This window comes from Triticum urartu, chromosome 5 (assembly GCF_003073215.2).
Source record: "Triticum urartu cultivar G1812 chromosome 5, Tu2.1, whole genome shotgun sequence".
Taxonomy (NCBI): Eukaryota; Viridiplantae; Streptophyta; class Magnoliopsida; order Poales; family Poaceae; genus Triticum; species Triticum urartu.
The window spans coordinates 534,416,982-534,435,370 of record NC_053026.1 but is presented as its reverse complement, the minus strand read 5'-3'; the positions used below and the strand labels follow the sequence as shown (position 1 = coordinate 534,435,370).

General features: G+C 39.8%; 1 protein-coding gene across 1 annotated transcript in view; it reads right to left on the bottom strand.

The window, feature by feature from the left end:
• Nucleotides 1-12,171: 12,171 nt before the first annotated feature.
• Nucleotides 12,172-18,389, bottom strand: part of LOC125510458 (probable UDP-3-O-acylglucosamine N-acyltransferase 2, mitochondrial) — a 16,093-nt gene continuing 9,875 nt past the window's right edge. The window contains exons 8-9 of the mRNA XM_048675638.1: nt 12,581-12,652; nt 12,172-12,484 (exon numbers count right to left, since the gene is read on the bottom strand). Coding sequence (XP_048531595.1) covers nt 12,410-12,484; nt 12,581-12,652 — 147 coding nt within the window. The 3' untranslated portion in view covers nt 12,172-12,409. The remainder of the gene's footprint in view (nt 12,485-12,580; nt 12,653-18,389) is intronic.

The following is an 18,389-nucleotide window of genomic DNA, read 5'->3' as shown; positions in this document are numbered from 1 at the left end:
ATTACATCAAATAGATCTCCACAAGAGAGGGGGAGAACTTTGTATTGAGATCCAAAAACAGAGAAGAAGCCATCTAGCTAATAACTATGGACCCAAAGGTCTGAAGTAAACTACTCACACATCATCGGAGAGGCTATGGTGTTGATGTAGAAGCCCTCCGTGATCGACGCCCCCTCCGGCGGAGCTCCGGAAAAGGCCCCAAGATGGGATCTCACGGACACAGAAAGTTACGGCGGTGGAATTAGGGTTTTGGCTCCGTATCTGGTAGTGTACGTAGGTAGGCGCGCCCCCTTACCTCGTGCCCTCCTGGTTGCTTTCTTGACGTAGGGTCCAAGTCCTCTGAATCATGTTCATTCCAAAAACCACGTTCCCGAATGTTTCATTCCGTCTGGACTCCGTTTGATATTCTTTTTCTACGAAACTCTGAAATAGGCAAAAAGCAACAATTCTGGGCTGGGCCTCCAGTTAATAGGTTAGTCCCAGAAATAATATAAAAGTGTATAATAAAGCCCAGTAATGTCCAAAACAGGATATAATATAGCATGGAACAATCAAAAATTATAGATACCTTGGAGACGTATCAGTGACCAAGTTAAGAGGCTTCTTGGGACTAGCAGGTTACTACAGAAGATTCATACAACACTATGGTATCATCTGTAGACCTCTTCATGATCTTTTAAAGAGAGGAAAATTCTCTTAGGCAACTAAGCATGATGCTGCTTTCAGCAAAATCCAGCAAGCTTTGGTCACTGCTCCAGTTTTGGCTCTTCCTAAATTTGCAAAACCATCTGTGCTAGAGGTTGATGCTTCTGGTCTTGGAATTGGAGCTGTATTAATGCAAGAAGGAAGACCCCTTTCTTATTATAGCTCTGCATTATGTCCATGGAATGCAACTCTTTCTACTTATGAGAAAGAGGCATTAGCAATACTAGAAGTTCTAAAGAAATGGAGGCACTACTTATTGGGCAACTGTCTGATCATTAAAACTGATCAACAATCCCTCATGTTCATTCCTGATCAGAAAATCACAGAAGGAGTGTAGCACAAACTCATGATGAAGTTGTTGGAGTTTAACTTCACAATTCAGTACAAGAAAGGCATAACAAATAGAGTAGTAGATGCTCTTTACAGGATGTTTCCTAAATGCATGTCAATTTATTCTTTCACACCTGTGTGGGCTGAAGAACTACTGCTCAGCTATCAAATGGATCCTACCACCAAGAAACTGCAAGAGAAACTGTTATTACATAAAGCAGAGGACAATTCAGACTACAGTATTCATGTTGGTATTATCAAGTTTAAAGGCAAAATCCTTGTGGGAAATGACCCCAATTTGAAGGAAAGATTAATTGCTGCACTGCATAACTCTCCTATAGGTGGACATTCAGGAATGAGAGTAACTTATCAGAGAATTAAAGGGCTTTTCTATTGGGCTGGTTTAAAACAAGTAGTGGAAACATACATTGCATCTTGTCATGTTTGTGAGAGAGCCAAACATGAAAATTGCTTGCAACCTGGCTTATTGGATCCTCTACCACTAGCAGATATGGCCTGGCGGCATATTTCTATGGACTTTATTGAATGATTGCCCAACTCTCAAGGCAAGGATGTGATTTTAGTGGTGGTGGACAGGTTCACCAAATACTCTCACTTTATTCCATTATCACATCATTATTCAGTACAAACTGTAGCCCAGGCCTTTGTGGATAACATCATTCGATTACATGGGCCACCTACTTTGATCATCTCTGATAGAGATAGAATTTTCACAAGCCAGCTGTGGAAAGACATTTTTGCTGCATATAAGACTGAGTTGAGATATAGCTCAGCATATCATCCCCAGACAGATGGGCTGACAGAGATGATAAACCAATGCTTAGAGACTTATTTGAGATGTATGACAACTCAAGAACCAAAGAAGTGGCTAGCTTGGCTCCCCCTGGCTGAATACCGGTATAATACCACCTACCATACTGCTCTGAAAATGTCACCCTTTCAAGAACTATATGGATTTCCTCCTCCATTAATTGTTGAACTGGCTATACCTGGACCAGAGGACACTGAAGCTCAGGATTTCCTTAGCTCTAAACAGCACATGTTGGATCAGCTGAAAGAAAATCTAGTGTAAGCACAAAATAGAATGAAAAAGTATATATGCTGATTTGAAAAGAGTTGAAAGACAATTTGTGGAGGGAGATCTGGTGTATCTGAAGATGGCTCCTTACAGGCTGGCTGCCTTTGGATTTAGAGGCGCACTTAAGTTACAAAACAAATATTATGGGCCCTTTCTTGTCGTCCAAAAGATTGGCAACAGTGCTTACAAGCTATAGCTCCCAGAACGGGTGAAGATGCACCCAGTGTTTCATGTCAGCCAGCTCAAGAAATATTTGGGTAGGAAATCAATACATAGCCATGATCTGCCTATGGTCAATGAGGATGGAACTGTCAAGATGGGACCGGCTGCAGTATTGGAAGTCGGACAAGTACCAAGACGAAATTTGCCTGTCGTAAAGAGCTTAATTCAGTGGGAAAATTTAGCTCCTAAGGACGCAACATGGGAAGATGCGGACTTCATCAAGCATGCATTTCCATAGTTCTTCCGCACAACTACTGAAGAGTGGAGGACCAGCAGCATAACGCCGTGAGGTCACGTCGCTTCTTCAGGAGGAGGCAATGTCAGGCCTGCTGTATACTGAAGATACATCTTAAGTTAACTGTAGCTCATCTAGCAAATACCGGTTCAGTTATCGGACGGTTCTGGTAGCTCTTCAAGTTACTTTCATCGCTAGCCGTTAGATACAATCTACTGTAAAGATATTGTTACCGTTCCAACAAGTTACCGTCAAGAGAGGTAACTTGTTCAACTATAAAGCGGCCAGGTTGTGGCTTAGCGGATATGATTTTTCCCCAATTCGCCTGATGGCAGAAACTTAAACATACACGGCAACGTCTATAGATCAATACAACACCTAGATCGGGGTATCTTCCCTTGCGAATTCTCTCTGATTTCTTCTCCTACACCTTAAATCATAGCTAGGTCCTGACAGTTCCTTCCTTGTACGGTGTCGTCCTTCCTTTTATGCCGTAGTAGCCACCAAGTCTTCCTCCCCAAACCTACAAACACACACCATTTCGCTCTCCTGGCCTTCTGTAGTTCATCCACACTGAAATTGCAGCATTTTTTTTTTGAAAATAGACTGAAATTGCAGCACTAAACCGTGCCGACTGTAATGCAGTCGGCTTCAGCCTTGGCTCCTACACACATTTTCCTTTCTTTTCTTATCGTTGGTGCAGACGATGGCTTCATCCATGTGTGCACCTACGGAAGAAGAGATAGTACAACAGATCGTGAGTTTCAGAGCTGGTTCTTCCAATGTCACAGCAATGACCATCCATCCAACCCAGCCATATGTGCTTTCCTTAGCTTATGAAAGCCCGATTAGGCTTTGGAACGGGGAAAATGGCTGGGAGTGCACACGAACTTTCGACGACAAACACTCTCGAACTGTCCGTCAGATCACCTTCAACCCAAAGGATGCCAATTGTTTTGCTAGCGCGTTCGCAGATCAGACAGTAAAGGTATGTTCCTTTTCCTTTGCACTAACCAAAACTTAATACGCAATGAAACACTAGTTCTAATATTATACCTTGATTGCAAACTTGATATTATGCACGCTTTTTGTCCAGGTTTGGAACCTTGACTCCCCGAAATCTAGCTACACTCTGTTTGGGCATTTGGCTCAAGTGAACTGCCTTGATTTCTTCGCACATGGTGATCAGCAGTATCTGATTTCTGGCTCAGATGACTTGACCTCCAGGGTATGATACTTGCATTCTAAAAGATGTATTCTGTTCTATATATCTGATATGCATAATATTGCTGCTTGATTCTGTCAATTCAGATATGGGACCTGGAGAATAGGGTGTGTGTCTATACAATAAGAGCTCTCATGGCTCCAGTTCTTTCAGTTCTATGTCTTCTTCCTGATCATCCATATCTAATTATAGGCTTAAAAGATGGCACTCTTCATGTGTTCAGCTCCGCTAATTTTAGGTAACTTAGCACCAAAGTTCATGCCATCGTTGTTGCTCTTGTAGTTACCGTTTGCTTCTCCTTTCTCTTTTAAGTGGCCGCTTCATATTCTCCAGGATTGTGAGGATCATTGACTTAGGTTATAGCAAAGTTCGCAGTGTCAATCTGATGGGATCAGTAAGGTGACAATTCACCTGCCATTCTCTTCATCTTCTTCAATCTTATTGTCTACCTTAGATTTGGAGTATTGCTATCATGCTTTACTTTTCTGAAAATTAACATATGTGTATGCCTTTGCTTGAATGTACATATATAGAGTTTGTTCGGCACGCTCCAAACTTTATATCTGTTCGACCGTGCATGTCACATTTATAGCATTACTTATCATTACCTACGATGCGAAAACATGCGAGTAAGACGCTATTTTTAATGACAGGGTTGTGATTGAACAAGAGGGGGCAGTGTCAATCATGGATATAGACCCTGAACAACAAGGTGGGATTATCAGTGAAGTGAGGGCTAACATGGTTGATGCAGTGAGATTGGATGTTGCTTCAGAAGCACAACTAGACATCTTCCAAGAACCCAAAGAGGATCTGCGAGGTGCAGTGTCAGGGACAGGAAATACGAATTCCACACAGGCGTCCGAGGTGAGCACCTATCTTAGTTTTCTAAAGAAAGGCGATTTCGCCAAATGTTACTGTATTCCAGTACATCAGAGTTCTTGGTTGCACAAATTATTCCCTTTACTGTCATTGTTTATTTGTTCTCCACTCTGCCTGTTCATTACAGTGCCAAACTTAATTATGTTGTAACACGCAACTAATATGTTTATTTTCCTATAGGAATGTGATGGGATATAACAATAGATTAGTGCTTACAGAATTTCGCCCCCAAAGAAAAGAAATTAGCAAGTGATTACACCAGCATGAGTAACCGAATCAAAGCTAAATCTATTTGTGCGAAAATAGATGGATGAAGAGCAGAAAATAAGGATTGTGAGTGGATGTTGGCTAATCCTCTCCACTGATTTTTTGTTGTTGTGAAACTGATGGTCTCTACACTGATATATACACTGCATATATTGCTTGGTAAAATTTTGGACAGATTGAGAACTCGTGTGCTTTTCTTATTCTTGTATGAGAAATTATTGGCAAGACCTTGAAACCGCGGTTTGTCTAATGGACATGTCCTTATGCCAACTCGAGCTCTCTATCTATGTTGTGAAATTTGGCTCGCAGGATCGTTTGCTTACTACTCCCTCTGTAACAAATACTCAGTGACCTAAAACGTCTTATATTTGTTTACATTGGGAGTCGTAATGTTTGCATTGCTTTATGATAGACACAAGCATTACATGCATCACTACCTGGAACAACTCGCAATTTAGCAAATGATTAGTAGCTAAATTGTGGTCAACTGCTCAGCATAGATACCGGCAAGAACTCGTCTCGGGTGCCACTTGGTAGCTTAGCTAGCCCAACAGCGCTGATGGCATTTTGGTAGTTTGGCAAAGTACTGCACCTGTGACCGGTGAGCTCTCCATCTTATGACGAAAACTTGAAACAAGAGCTTTCAATAAGATATGTGTGAGTTTCTGACAGAATCTATTCAATCTTCCAACACGGCAAATAACATTTGACTCGCACAAGAGTGCACCCTCAAAAATATTTGATTGAGTGCAGAATGTTTTAAGTATTCAAATAACTTGATTTTTTTCTGAACTTACAAAGCCAAATTTTCTTTTTTTGAGGACAACTTACAAAGATAATTGCTTTCCAAAATTTTAGTTGGGCCACCAACCAACCTATTGTAGACCGGAGTCAACCCTTTTCACATGCTTTTTGTGGGCTCTTTTAAATGCACATTAATTACTTTTACCGACTTTATGGTGTAATATGAATGCCAATTTCAAAAACCATTCTTTCAACTTAAAGTTTTATATGTTATGTTAATAATCTTTCATTTCTAGTCATTGGAGGAGTATATATATGGTAATATACTTATTTTTCATTAAACTTTGTTCATCACTCTGCAAAAAAAAGCAGTCATACAAGAAAAGATTGTTGTGGAATTTATCTTACTAGTAAGTGTGTACGTGCAACGCACGTCGCACGTCTCAATCAAACCATATCAAATTTTGCAGGTATAAAATTTTGAATTCAAACTTTAGGATGACACAAATCAATGGCAATAGACTGGCTGAACAACTTCTCCACAAAGAATGTAAGGTTGTAGCCTATTTAGTCTATTCCTACAAAGATTTCAGAATGTTTATTTTCTTGGGCGAAAATCAAAGTAACATATGAACATTGTCCAAGTGGACATGGCGTCAATGCAAAGTTGGAACAAAGATGCACAAAAAATAGGAGTGTTGGCTGAACTAAATTAGTTTTCTTCTTGGATTCGAGCTGCTTGTTATCTTCAGAATTTGAAGGCTCGACGGCTGCGGTAAAGCCACCCATGCCATAGCGGGCACTGCCTGCGAGCAGGAAGAGTCGGATTTTTTTTACCCCATTCTCAGTTTATCTCAGCTTTTCATGGAGTGGAACTACAGTTCAGACAAACAGTATCTATTGTGTATATAGTTTCAGAACATCTAGAAGCTAAAAACAGATCAATAAAGCGTTAGGTTCATGGTAAGGAATTGGAGAGAGGGAATTTAACATTTTCTCTATGACATGAATGACATGCAAGCAACCCTTTCTCTACCTAATGCTTAGTTCTGTCAATATTAAACATGAGTTAAAAATGTCGCCGTGCTTCAACATCTTAGCAGAGCAGAAAGGCTACTATTCTAGAATGGGACACTATACGGTATAAGGAAATTGGGCATGTGCAGATCAAGGATTATAATAATTATTGTTTCGCAAAGCTAGCCAGGACTGAAAAAAGAACCCACACAAAATTTAGGATGACCAAAGCCACCCTTCCTAACTAAGATGAATATACAAGAAATGATAAATTAACACCGGATACATAAGTAGGTTTAATGGCTAAAATGAAGGAAATGCGTAATGTCATGGCGCTTTTAGTTATTCATGTGCAAATTCAAAGCATGATCTAATGAAAGACGCAAAGATTCAAAGTTATCAGTTGATACAAAATGTGATGAATTGTATCAACTATGCGAAAAAGAAATTAATACAATGTAGCCTTTCTGCACAATTCAACAGCAAGCAGGATGCACCTTATTAGAAGAAAAGCAACTACATAAAATCCTGGCAAATTTAAGAAGAGAGAGAGATGTCGCTAAGATCTGTTGAAAGATCTTACCAGTGCTTGGAAAGGAGCCAATTGTAGTAGCAGTTGCGATGATACACTGATCTCTTCAGAAGCTTTCTTGCTTATTCACACTTCTTGAGTTCAGTATAAAACACATGAGGATTTAACAATCTGGTTGGTTGTAGCCGATTTTCCATGTGATGTTTTACCGAAATGTTGAAGTTCAGCAATGTTGTTTCATGGTTCAATAGGTCAGTGTAAAATAATTATGTGGCGGTCAAGTCTCCATCCCATGTTATTTACAATCTCAAACAACGAAAGCTCACTTTCTACAGTTCACCAAAGGTTCTAAGTTACTACTTTTTACTCAAAGATCTAATGTCTGCTGATCTCTTTCAATCTTATGGCTGAGATTAACATAATTGCAAAAGACAACATCAACTCAAATTTTAGTCTGCATTGGAAACCATCAAACAATTTCCAGCAAGATGTTTTTTGAAGGACAGAGGGAGTACATGACTTCCATTTGTCTAGGAATAATGCAGGTAAACCTACACAAAGAGCACACATACATGCGTCCTACATGGTAATTTCTAACTGCTCATGATGTGAAACCAGAGGCATACAAAGGTATAATTCCCATATACGGATGAACTTCCCATCAAAGTCTAGTTTCAAAACGTGTCTGCAAGAAAAAGGAATAGATAGGAAATTAATACTAACTGAACGACCAAGTGGAACATATATGTATATAATCGTCACAGCAGTATTCTTCCTGTAGTGAGTGTGAAGTGATCCTTACTCTTTGTTGCCATGAGTTAAACATGACAAGTGATACTCTTACCCCCACCTGCACCTCATTCGCGTTATTGCTCTTCCGTCGTGGTCGTGCAGCCGCTGCCGCTGCACGCTACACATGTGTTGTTGTCCGCCGATGTGCCGCTGCTCCCTGCCGCAGTCGCCTTCCCAGGCGACCCCACAAGTCTCAACCATTCAAATCCTCTGAAACATCATTCCGTTTATTCACAAATTTTACTTCAGAAAATATTTAAAAATAAAATGGTGCTTCATCTTATGCGAAAAATGAAATATCCGTAAATATAACTTCATGGACTGTAGTGTTAATAAAAAAAATTACATCGCAATAACTTTTTAAAACACAGAACTGCACCGGAAAAACCGGATCCTTCCATCTAGGAAGGTGATCTTCGTGCCCTTCTTCCACCCCGGCTTGACATCGATAGTAAGGATCTCCTCTAGCCGGATGGTCTTTCTAAAAATAGTCGGCATCAGGAATTGGCGTTTAGTGTTTATTTTAGCACCTAAAATAAGTTTGTTGTTCTATTAAAGACATGCACCCAAAACTGAAACTACTCCAAAATGACCGAGCAGGCTAAAAATTGAAGGTGGCTTAAATATTAGTAAGAACCGACCAGGCTGAACTATTTGATTGAACCAACAGAGATGTTGCACTGTTAATAATCTATCTTTAGTATAGATCATGGACAATGGTGGTTGTTGCTGCATCTACTAAAGAAATCAAACATACCCAAGTGGTCAACTACACATTTCTCAAGTTTAATCTTGGGAACACATGTACCTCATACTAACATTAAATAATTCAGAATGATTGAGGAAGCTAAAATCCAAAGACGGCTTAAAATTCCTGAAAACTGTCAAAATCAATAGTACAACTGAATTGTCAGATGAAAAAAAAGTAAATAGCATTTATCAAGTTTAACCTAAACCAACTAACACAGTCTCAATATTCAAGAATGTAATGGCCCTTGATTCTCTTAATCAGAGATAACAAATAACCACATGTGTACAACAGAGGGAAGCAAAGCATACTCATATGTGTACCACACTTGAATTTCCTGTAAATATAAGAGGGGGTAGGGAAAAAAGATTACTTACAAAGATTCATTCGGTAAGAACTGAGCGGTGAAAAGTTTCCACTTATTATCCCATATCTCACCATGAGCACCAATACATCAGTGACGGACATGAAATTGCAACCACAAGCATCGGTCAATATCGATCTTGGTATATGTATGTATATACCTTAGCATGGTCCTCGCGGTTGGTTCGGATGAAGGTGACCTTTCCGTGATTCCGTCCTTGGTGGTGAGGCTGAAGCTGTCTTCACCGGCGGCTTGCCTTTTTCATATGTGTGTGTGCTCCTGTAAGAAAAATCCATCCAGCTGTCTGCATGTCTACTTCTTGTGTATGCGCGTATCTTGATGAACTGGTTTTCTGGATCCGCCGCTCGTTCTGGGCGTCCGGGGGAAGAGGGTGCCAGATCTTTAACCTTTGAAGGGCGAGGGGCTAGCGAGGAGATGAATCGGCCACTCGCCGCTGCCGAGCCGTCATCGTCGCATAGATGTAATCGAGCCACCGCCGCCTCCGTCGCCGCCCGACTGCTTCTCCCCGTCAACCCCTGACTGCTGTGGGCGGCGGCAGGGCAACCCTAGCGCCCGATCCAACCCCGTGCGCCAGGCAGATGCGGGAGCACGCTCGCCGGCGAGCACGCCCTGTGCCGCCACCAGGCCTCTCATTCTCCCCCCTCTCCTGAAGATGCGCCTCGGCAGGCCGAACGAATGCATGCGAACGCCATAATGCTGAACGTGGGCCATGCCGCTGCATGCAGGCCTTTAATCACGCGAATCAGTTAAATTTTTGCTCGCAGCGGAATGTTTCATCCTCTCGATGGATAGATGGCAGAGTTTCGTCCGCTTCTCTAAATTGCTAAACATACACAGATAAGGGTTATTAACGGTTAGATCTAATTAGGTGGATCGAATCATGAGGTGGTATTTTTTCTTGGTTGTTTCGTGTACGTGTTTTTGGGTGCGTTTAGAGAAAAATATGTTTGCTTGTTTAATAGTAGTAGAGATTATGAAAAATACTCATTTTTTCCAACTTAAAGGCTAAATGACGACATTCTCATTACTTGTCATCATTTATCATAGCCACATGATAAGGGTATGTTTACGGCATGTTTGGGACTGCTCTGCTCCACCAAAATTAACATCACACCACCAAATCCACTTTGGAGCAGTTTCATATAGGAGTTGCAGCTCCACCAAAGAGCACTTTATCATGTTTGGCTTCCAGCTAGCTCCAACTTCAAGAATTAAAATTTTGGTGAAAATGACCTATTTGATTGGATGACGTAAGGATAAACAAATAGGTATCCACTTACTGGTGGCAATGGTGCGTAATTTTCTCCCAACTTTAGCTTCTAGAGTTTTTAGAGCACCCCCTCAAGAGCTTCACAAAAACACTGAGTTGTACCCTAGATTCTACTCTCTTTTTTGCAGAGCGGCATATCATGGAGCTACACCGTTTGACTTGCATTTTCTAGAGCGGAGCTAAATTTTAGGGAGCGGGGCAGTCCCAAACATGGCCTTAGTTGCCCTGCACACTTGTGACAAAAGTTAGCTAGCTCTGTTTGGATTGCGACAATGTTTGCCATATATTGCCACATTATTTTTGTCATACTTGCCACATTTTCCTAACTTGAGGGGCTGTTTGGATTGTGACTATCTTTGCCATATGTTGCTATATGATTTTTGCCACACTTGCCTTACTTGAGTTGCTCAAATTGCTAGCCACACTTTGGCTTGCCTAATCGAATCTTGCCACACTTTTTGTGCCTATGACATGTGGGGTTCACTACTCATAAAAAAATTATTGCCTTAAGTGTGACTAGAACAAAACACCTACCTAATTTGGTCAAACTTGCCTAAGGTTAGGTGTGGCAAAGTGTGGCAAGGTATGACTAGAAACCAAACAGCCCCTTTGCTCAAATTGTTAGCCACACTTTGGCTTGCCTAAGGGAATCTTGCCACACTCTTTGTGTCTATGGCATGTGGGGTTCACTTCTCATAAAAAATTCTTGCCACACTTTGCCACACCTCACCTTAGGCAAATTTGACCAAGCTAGGTGTGTGTTTGGTCCTAGCCACACCTAAGGTTAGAATTTTTTTATAGGTAGTAAACCCCACATGTCATAGACACAAAAAGTATGGCAAGATTCCCTTAGGCAAGCCAAAGTGTGGCTAACAATTTGAGCAACTCAAATAAGGAAAGTGTGACAAATGTGGCAAAAATAATGTGGAAATATATGGAAAAGATAGTCACAATCCAAATAGCCCAATGTGGCAAGCCACAACTGTGGCTACAACCAAACACTTGCCACACTCATGGCAGAAAAGTGTGGCAAACAGTGGATGCCAACCAGACATGCCCTAAGTACTTTAGCAAGGTTGTTGCACTATATATTTAAGTTTCATCGCTGCAGCTTCACAAAATCGCATAGCCTCCATAGTAGAATGCTGAAAACAGTAAGAAAAAAATTTCATCTCTCATACCACTCTTATGGCTGGTTGGATGCGGAAGCTTGGTTTTAGTTAGCTTCATGTACGGGAGGATATTGAGTGCCTGAGTGGCATTGATTTTGTAGAAATGTGATGCATTGGGAACGTGAGTTCAAGTCAAAACAAAGTAACTTGAGTTCAACTTGGAAACTTGATGAGAATTTCCAGCCATTCATCTGGGGAACTCAAAGGTGGACAAGCTACGACAGTGTGAAGATCTACAAGCTGGTCTTGCAGAAGGAATGTCATCCTGAGTACAATATTGAGATTGTCCTGCAAGAACAAATTTTAGTTTGTATCAGAACTGCACTGTGTGTCTCGATTTATGTCTTGCTGAAGGAATGTATTCCAAAATTGTTTCTTACATAGACTTTTGTTTCTTGGATTGAGATTTTTTGTATTGGTTCAAACACTTTTTACACTAAAACTTAATCTTGTGTAACTGATAAACTTCTCCACACTAAATAATTAGCTACATGGTGTAGTATAATCGACTCAAACGATAGCTAAAAATATGTGTGTACATGACGATAGCCTCACAATTTCACAAACCATCCTTTAATCCTCTTGGCAGCAATGCATGTCGTGCAGCACTACGGCACTCTTTAATAGTAGTAAGTATACAAGTTTAAACAATAAAGAATCCAACTTCCATGGTGAAGATTGTTTCGGATACCAATTTCAATGCTAGTTGTGTAGTGAGATATTGCGACTTCACTTCAAGAGAATCAAGTTCAACACATTTGATGTCACTGGGATTGCAGAGATACTATCTTCTATCATGGTGTTTCTTCGAAAACAAGCGCAAGTTCACAGTTTGTCGACGCCATTCATTTATTGGGACCTAAATTCAATATGAATATCGAGTACTTAGTAAGCAAATGGTAAAAATGAGGAACACAAGCTGGAAATGTGGACATTGCTATACTGAAATGCTTACAGCTGGAAATCCGCCATAGTCACCGGGCTCCTGAATGTCCTTTGTCACCAAACTATTTGCAGCAAGTCTAACCTGTAATTGGACCGAGGAAAATAAATTTACGAGGGCGGTGGAAAAAAAATTGTGGGCAACCAAAATATGATGTTATCAACTAGATCTTGGTCAAATGTTTAGACCAGTGCTATCTGGATGCTTGCCATGGACACCAACAGGAATGAAATGCATGTTTTGCTTGAGCATTTGTTTCTTTGTTGTCACCATTGGATATGAAGATGAAGTCGTAAATGGATTTGTTGTATCAGTCAGTTGCTTAACAAGGTGAGAAGTAAGACACGTTCTCCCTGCAACCTGAGTTACTTGTGAAGTGCTATCAGGCACTAGAGCACGATGAGCAATCACTAGTGTAGAACCGGGCAATAGCACCGGTTCGTAAGGCTCTTTAGTGCCGGTTCGGTAACCGGCACTAAATTGTGGGCACTAAAGCCCCCCCCCCCTTTAGTACCGGTTCAGCACGAACCGGTGCTAAAGGGCAACCACGTGGCACGAGCCAGCTCCGTGGGCGTGTAGGACATTAGTACCGGTTGGTAACACCAACCGGTACTAAATGTTTGGGTGTGTTTTGGTTTTATTTTTTATTTTTACTTTAATTTTGTGTTTTCAATTTAATTTAATGATTGTTTTACATTATAATGAGTTGTTAAATCATTTAGTGAATGTACCGCAGATTAGTTTGACTGGATGCGTAGATCCTAGATAAGTCATCAAGTATATGTCATATCCATATTATATATACTTGATCACCTAATTAAGTGGTCGAGGTAATATGGATATGGCATATACTTGATCACTTAGCTAGAATCCATCCAGTTGAAACTAATATGTAGTTTCTTTCATAAATGATATAATAACTCATCATCATCATCATCATATTAATATAAAAACTCTTGCATCATATATATTATCACCAACAACAGTTTTCATAGCAAAGATATCATCGAGTTCAACATGGTAATGATATTATAAGCGTTCATAACACCGCAAAAGCAAATCACTCTTTGAGATTAAGTTCAGGACGAAGAACACGGACATGAGAGGACAAGTACTAAGAGCATGAACTAGCTAATTAATCACTCCTGCTGCTCTCTCTCTCAGGTAAAATAGCATAGAACATGTATAGCTTTGCTGATTCATCATATTGGAGCATGCAGATGAACCTGTCTCCTAATCGTGGGTTGCCCTTCTGATTGCTGCCCCCTAGTACTTCTCTGTGATTGTTCACAATTTTGCTCCAGTCTTTTACTATTAAGCATTCCTCGCTATTAGAAATCCTGAATGCACTAAAGTGCATTGTAGGATATCTTAGCCGTAAGCTAACAATATTCATGGTACCTTTAGTCTCGATTCAATCAGGCACAACATTCATCGGGAGTCCCTATTGAAGAATATCGTATAGTAACATACTTAGCAACGAAGTTTAGCTTAAAAAAATAATGTATGAAAAAGATGCACTGAGGAGAAATAGTAGAAATCTTACCATCTTTCCTAAATATATGTGATCGTAGTTCAGTACGAACACTATTGGTCGCACGTTTTGAGTACTAACATTTCTAAGTGCAGGAAAGAAATTTGTCTTGACAACATCAAGATCCTCAAGCCATGAAACATAATAACTTGTCTCCTCGCAGTTTAGTTCAGCCCCGGGACAGTGGACGGTCCTGTCTACCAAGCGTCGGACATGTTTGCTTGATTGGAAGTAAGCTGTCAATATAAATTGAGATCTATTAATTATTCAACTGGTTCAAATAATCTCATATCGAAGACATAAATATGGTTGAGAAACTCACATAATGGTAGAACTGGAGGCGACTGCACATCGACTCAGATGTCTCTATTACCTTCAATATCATCTTCCGGACGAATATCAAAGGTAATAACCATATCAGGCTCAAATGCATAAGCCTTGCATAGTGCTTGCCAAGTTTTGCATTCAAAATAGGTGTATGTGTCTGCATTGTATAATTTGACGTTGAAAGTATAACCATGCTTGGTCTTCAAGTAAACTCTTTTTACCTCCATAGTTTCGTTAGGACTAAAACCTATCTTATCCAAGACAAAAATTCTTGCATGGCAGGGGATACGCTAGTAGAATAGTGAAAAATTAAAATTAAAAGTTGAAGCAAATGAAGCATAAGTCATGCTTAATTACGAAAAAAGACTTGTCGTTGTGACTTACTGTATCCACTTCGAAGTTCTCATCCAGCTTGATGCTGAAGCATCTATCATCAACTAGAAAATTTCTGCCGCACGAGCCGCGCTGGTCTTCGCAGTATTCACACATAATGAAATCATGTTCGTCGTCAGACGACATTCCTATGTTCATAGGTGAAACATTAAACACTTATTAGTTCTATTAATTAACTAATTCTATTAATTCAACTAGTTTAACTAATTAATTGACCTAATTCAACTAAGCACTTACGAAAAATATACCTAATTAATTGAACTAATTCAACTAACTAGTTCAACTAATTAATTCAACTAATTCAACTAAACTAGTTCTATTAATTTTCTTACTAAAAATAAGGTAGCTAGTTCTATATAATAAAATGTTAATTAGATAATGAAATCTCATATAACTAAATTAAATATATATCTAACATATAATTTATATCTAATTCATCTAACATTTGACATTAATATCTAACATATGTTCATATATAGGTGAAACATTAAACACTTACTAGTTCTATTAATTTAATTAAATAAACTAGTTCTATTAATTCAACTAAGCATTTACTAAAAATAAACTAGTTCTATTAATTTTTTACTAAAATAAAGTAGGTAGTTCTATATAGTAATATTTTGATTAGATCATCAAATCTCATATACCTAAATTTTCTTACTAAAAATAAACTTGTTCTATTAATTTTCATACTAAAAATAAACTAGTTATATTAATTCAACTAGTTCAAATCTCATATATATACCTGATTAATATCTAACGAATTCATCTAAAATTGACATTAATATTTAACATCATTTCCATATAATTCATCTAACATTAACATTCTAACATTATTATCTACGTAATTTATCTAACATTAATCTAAACAACAAAAAATAGAAAATAAGTAAAAACAATGTGTGTGTGTGTCTCTGTGTGTGTATGTGTGTGTGTATGTGTGTGTGTGTGTCTGTCTGTGTGTGTATATGTGTGTGTGTACGAGCGGGGGGCGACGGCGTACGGGCGGCGGCGGGCGATGCGACGGGGACGGGCGGCGGCGACGGGCGGCGGGGGCGACGGCGGTGACGGCGACGACGGGTGGCGGGGGCGACGGCGGTGACGGCGACGACGGGCGGCGGGGGCGGCGAGGGCGGCGCGCGATGGGCGACGGGCGCGGCGAAGAAGTTGGATCGAGAAGAAGTGGTGGTCGATGAAACTGAATTTCTTGTAAGTGTCATATATATAGGAGGGGTCTTTAGTACCGGTTGGAGTCATCAACCGGTACTAAAGGCCAATTTTCGCTAGGCCAAGGGGCGGGAAACGACCCCTTTAGTATCGGTTCGTGCCACAAACCGGTACTAAAGGCCCAATCATTAGTACCGGTTGGAGCCACCAACCGGTACTAATGGTTGTGCGCTGCCACCGGCGGTGCACAATGTTTAGTCCCACCTCGCCGAGCGAAGGGCAGCCGCACTGTTTTATAAACTCAGCCGCGGCTGCTCCTTCGAACTTCTCTATATAGCAGGCTTCTCGGCCTAACTAGCGCGCGCTGCCCTGTGAGTCTGATGGCCTTTCTGAGCCTGCATTTGCACACCCTAGGTCTGGCAGGCCCACTGGGCAGCGCCCCAACAATTTTTTCATATAGTTTTTCTTTTCTGCATTATTTATTTTCTTCTATTTATTTTTGAGTAATTTTTTATATAGTTTTTTTTATTTTCTGCATTATTTATTTTCTTCTATTTATTTTTGAGTAATTTTTATATAGTTTTTTTCTTTTGTGCTTTATTTATTTTCTTCTATTTATTTCTGAGTAGTTTTTTTTGTAACCCTCTCTACTCTTTCGCACATGCTATGCGAGTGAAATGATAATACGATTGCAAGTTTCAACATTTTCAAAATTCATTTTGTAGTGATTTTCAATTTCACGGCAAATGACTGAAAACCAACAAATCATATCAGAACATGTTGGAAATTGATGATGTCGCTTTGAATGCTGCATACTGAACACAAAAGAAGTCCGGAGTTCAAATAACTTTAAAAAACATTGAAGTGCCCGTGTAACAAATGAGTTCTCGTCCGAAACCCTGATACTCCAAAAGAGATTGTCCAGTTTGTACACGAAGTGCGTCCAGTTTTTGTCGTGACCCTCTCTACTCTTTCGCACATGCTATGCGAGTGAAATGATGATACCATGCCAAGTTTCAACATTTTCAGATTTCATTTTATAGTGATTTTCAATTTCACGGTCATTTAGCTCTCTAAACAATTAGGTAAATGACTGAAAAACAACAAATAATGTCAGAACATGTTGGAAATTGATGACGTCGCTTTGAATGTTGTATACTGAACACAAAATAAGTCCGGAGTTTAAATAAGTTTAAAAAACAATGAAGTGCCCGTGTAACAGATGAGTTCTCGTCCGAAACCCTGATACTCCGAAAAAGATTTTCCTGTTTGTTCACCAAGTGCGTTCAGTTTTTGTCGTGACCCTCTCTACTCTTTCGCACATGCTATACGGGTGAAATGATGATACCATTCCAAGTTTCAACATTTTCAGAGTTCATTTGTAGTGATTTTCAATTTCACGGTCATTTAGCTCTATAAACAATTAGGTAAATGACTGAAAAACAACAAATGATGTCAGAACATGTTGGAAATTGATGACGTCGCTTTGAATGCCGCATACTGAACACAAAAGAAGTCCAGAGTTCAAATAAGTTTAAAAAACATTGAAGTGCCCGTGTAACAGATGAGTTCTCGTCCGAAACCCTGATACTCCGAAAGAGATTGTCCAGTTTGTACACGAAGTGCGTCTAGTTTTTGTCGTGACCCTCTCTACTCGTTCGCACATGCTATGCGGGTGAAATGATAATACCATGCCAAGTTTCAACATTTTCAGAATTCATTTTGTAGTGATTTTCAATTTCACGGTCATTTAGCTCTCTAAACAATTAGGTAAATGACTGAAAAACAACAAATGATGTCAGAACATGTTGGAAATTGATGACGTCTCTTTGAATGCCGCATACTGAACACAAAAGAAGTCCGGAGTTAAAATAAGTTTAAAAAATATTGAGGTGCCCGTGTAACAGATGAGTTCTCGTCCGAAACCCTGATACTCCGAAAGAGTTTGTCCAGTTTGTACACGAAGTGCGTCCAGTTTTTGCCGTGACCCTCTCTACTCTTTCGCACATGCTATGCGGGTGAAATGATGATACCATGCCAAGTTTCAACATTTTCAGAGTTCATTTTGTAGTGATTTTCAATTTCACGGTCATTTAGCTCTCTAAACAATTAGGTAAATGACTGAAAAACAACAAATGATGTCAGAACATGTTGGAAATTGATGACGTCGCTTTGAATGCTGCATACTAAACACAAAAGAAGTCCGGAGTTCAAGTAAGTTTAAAAAACATTGAAGTGCCCGTGTAACAGATGAGTTCTCGTCCGAAATCCTGATACTCCGAAAGAGATTGTCCAGTTTGTACACGAAGTGCGTCCAGTTTTTGCCGTGACCCTCTCTACTCTTTCGCACATGCTATGCGGGTGAAATGATAATACCATGCCAAGTTTCAACATTTTCAG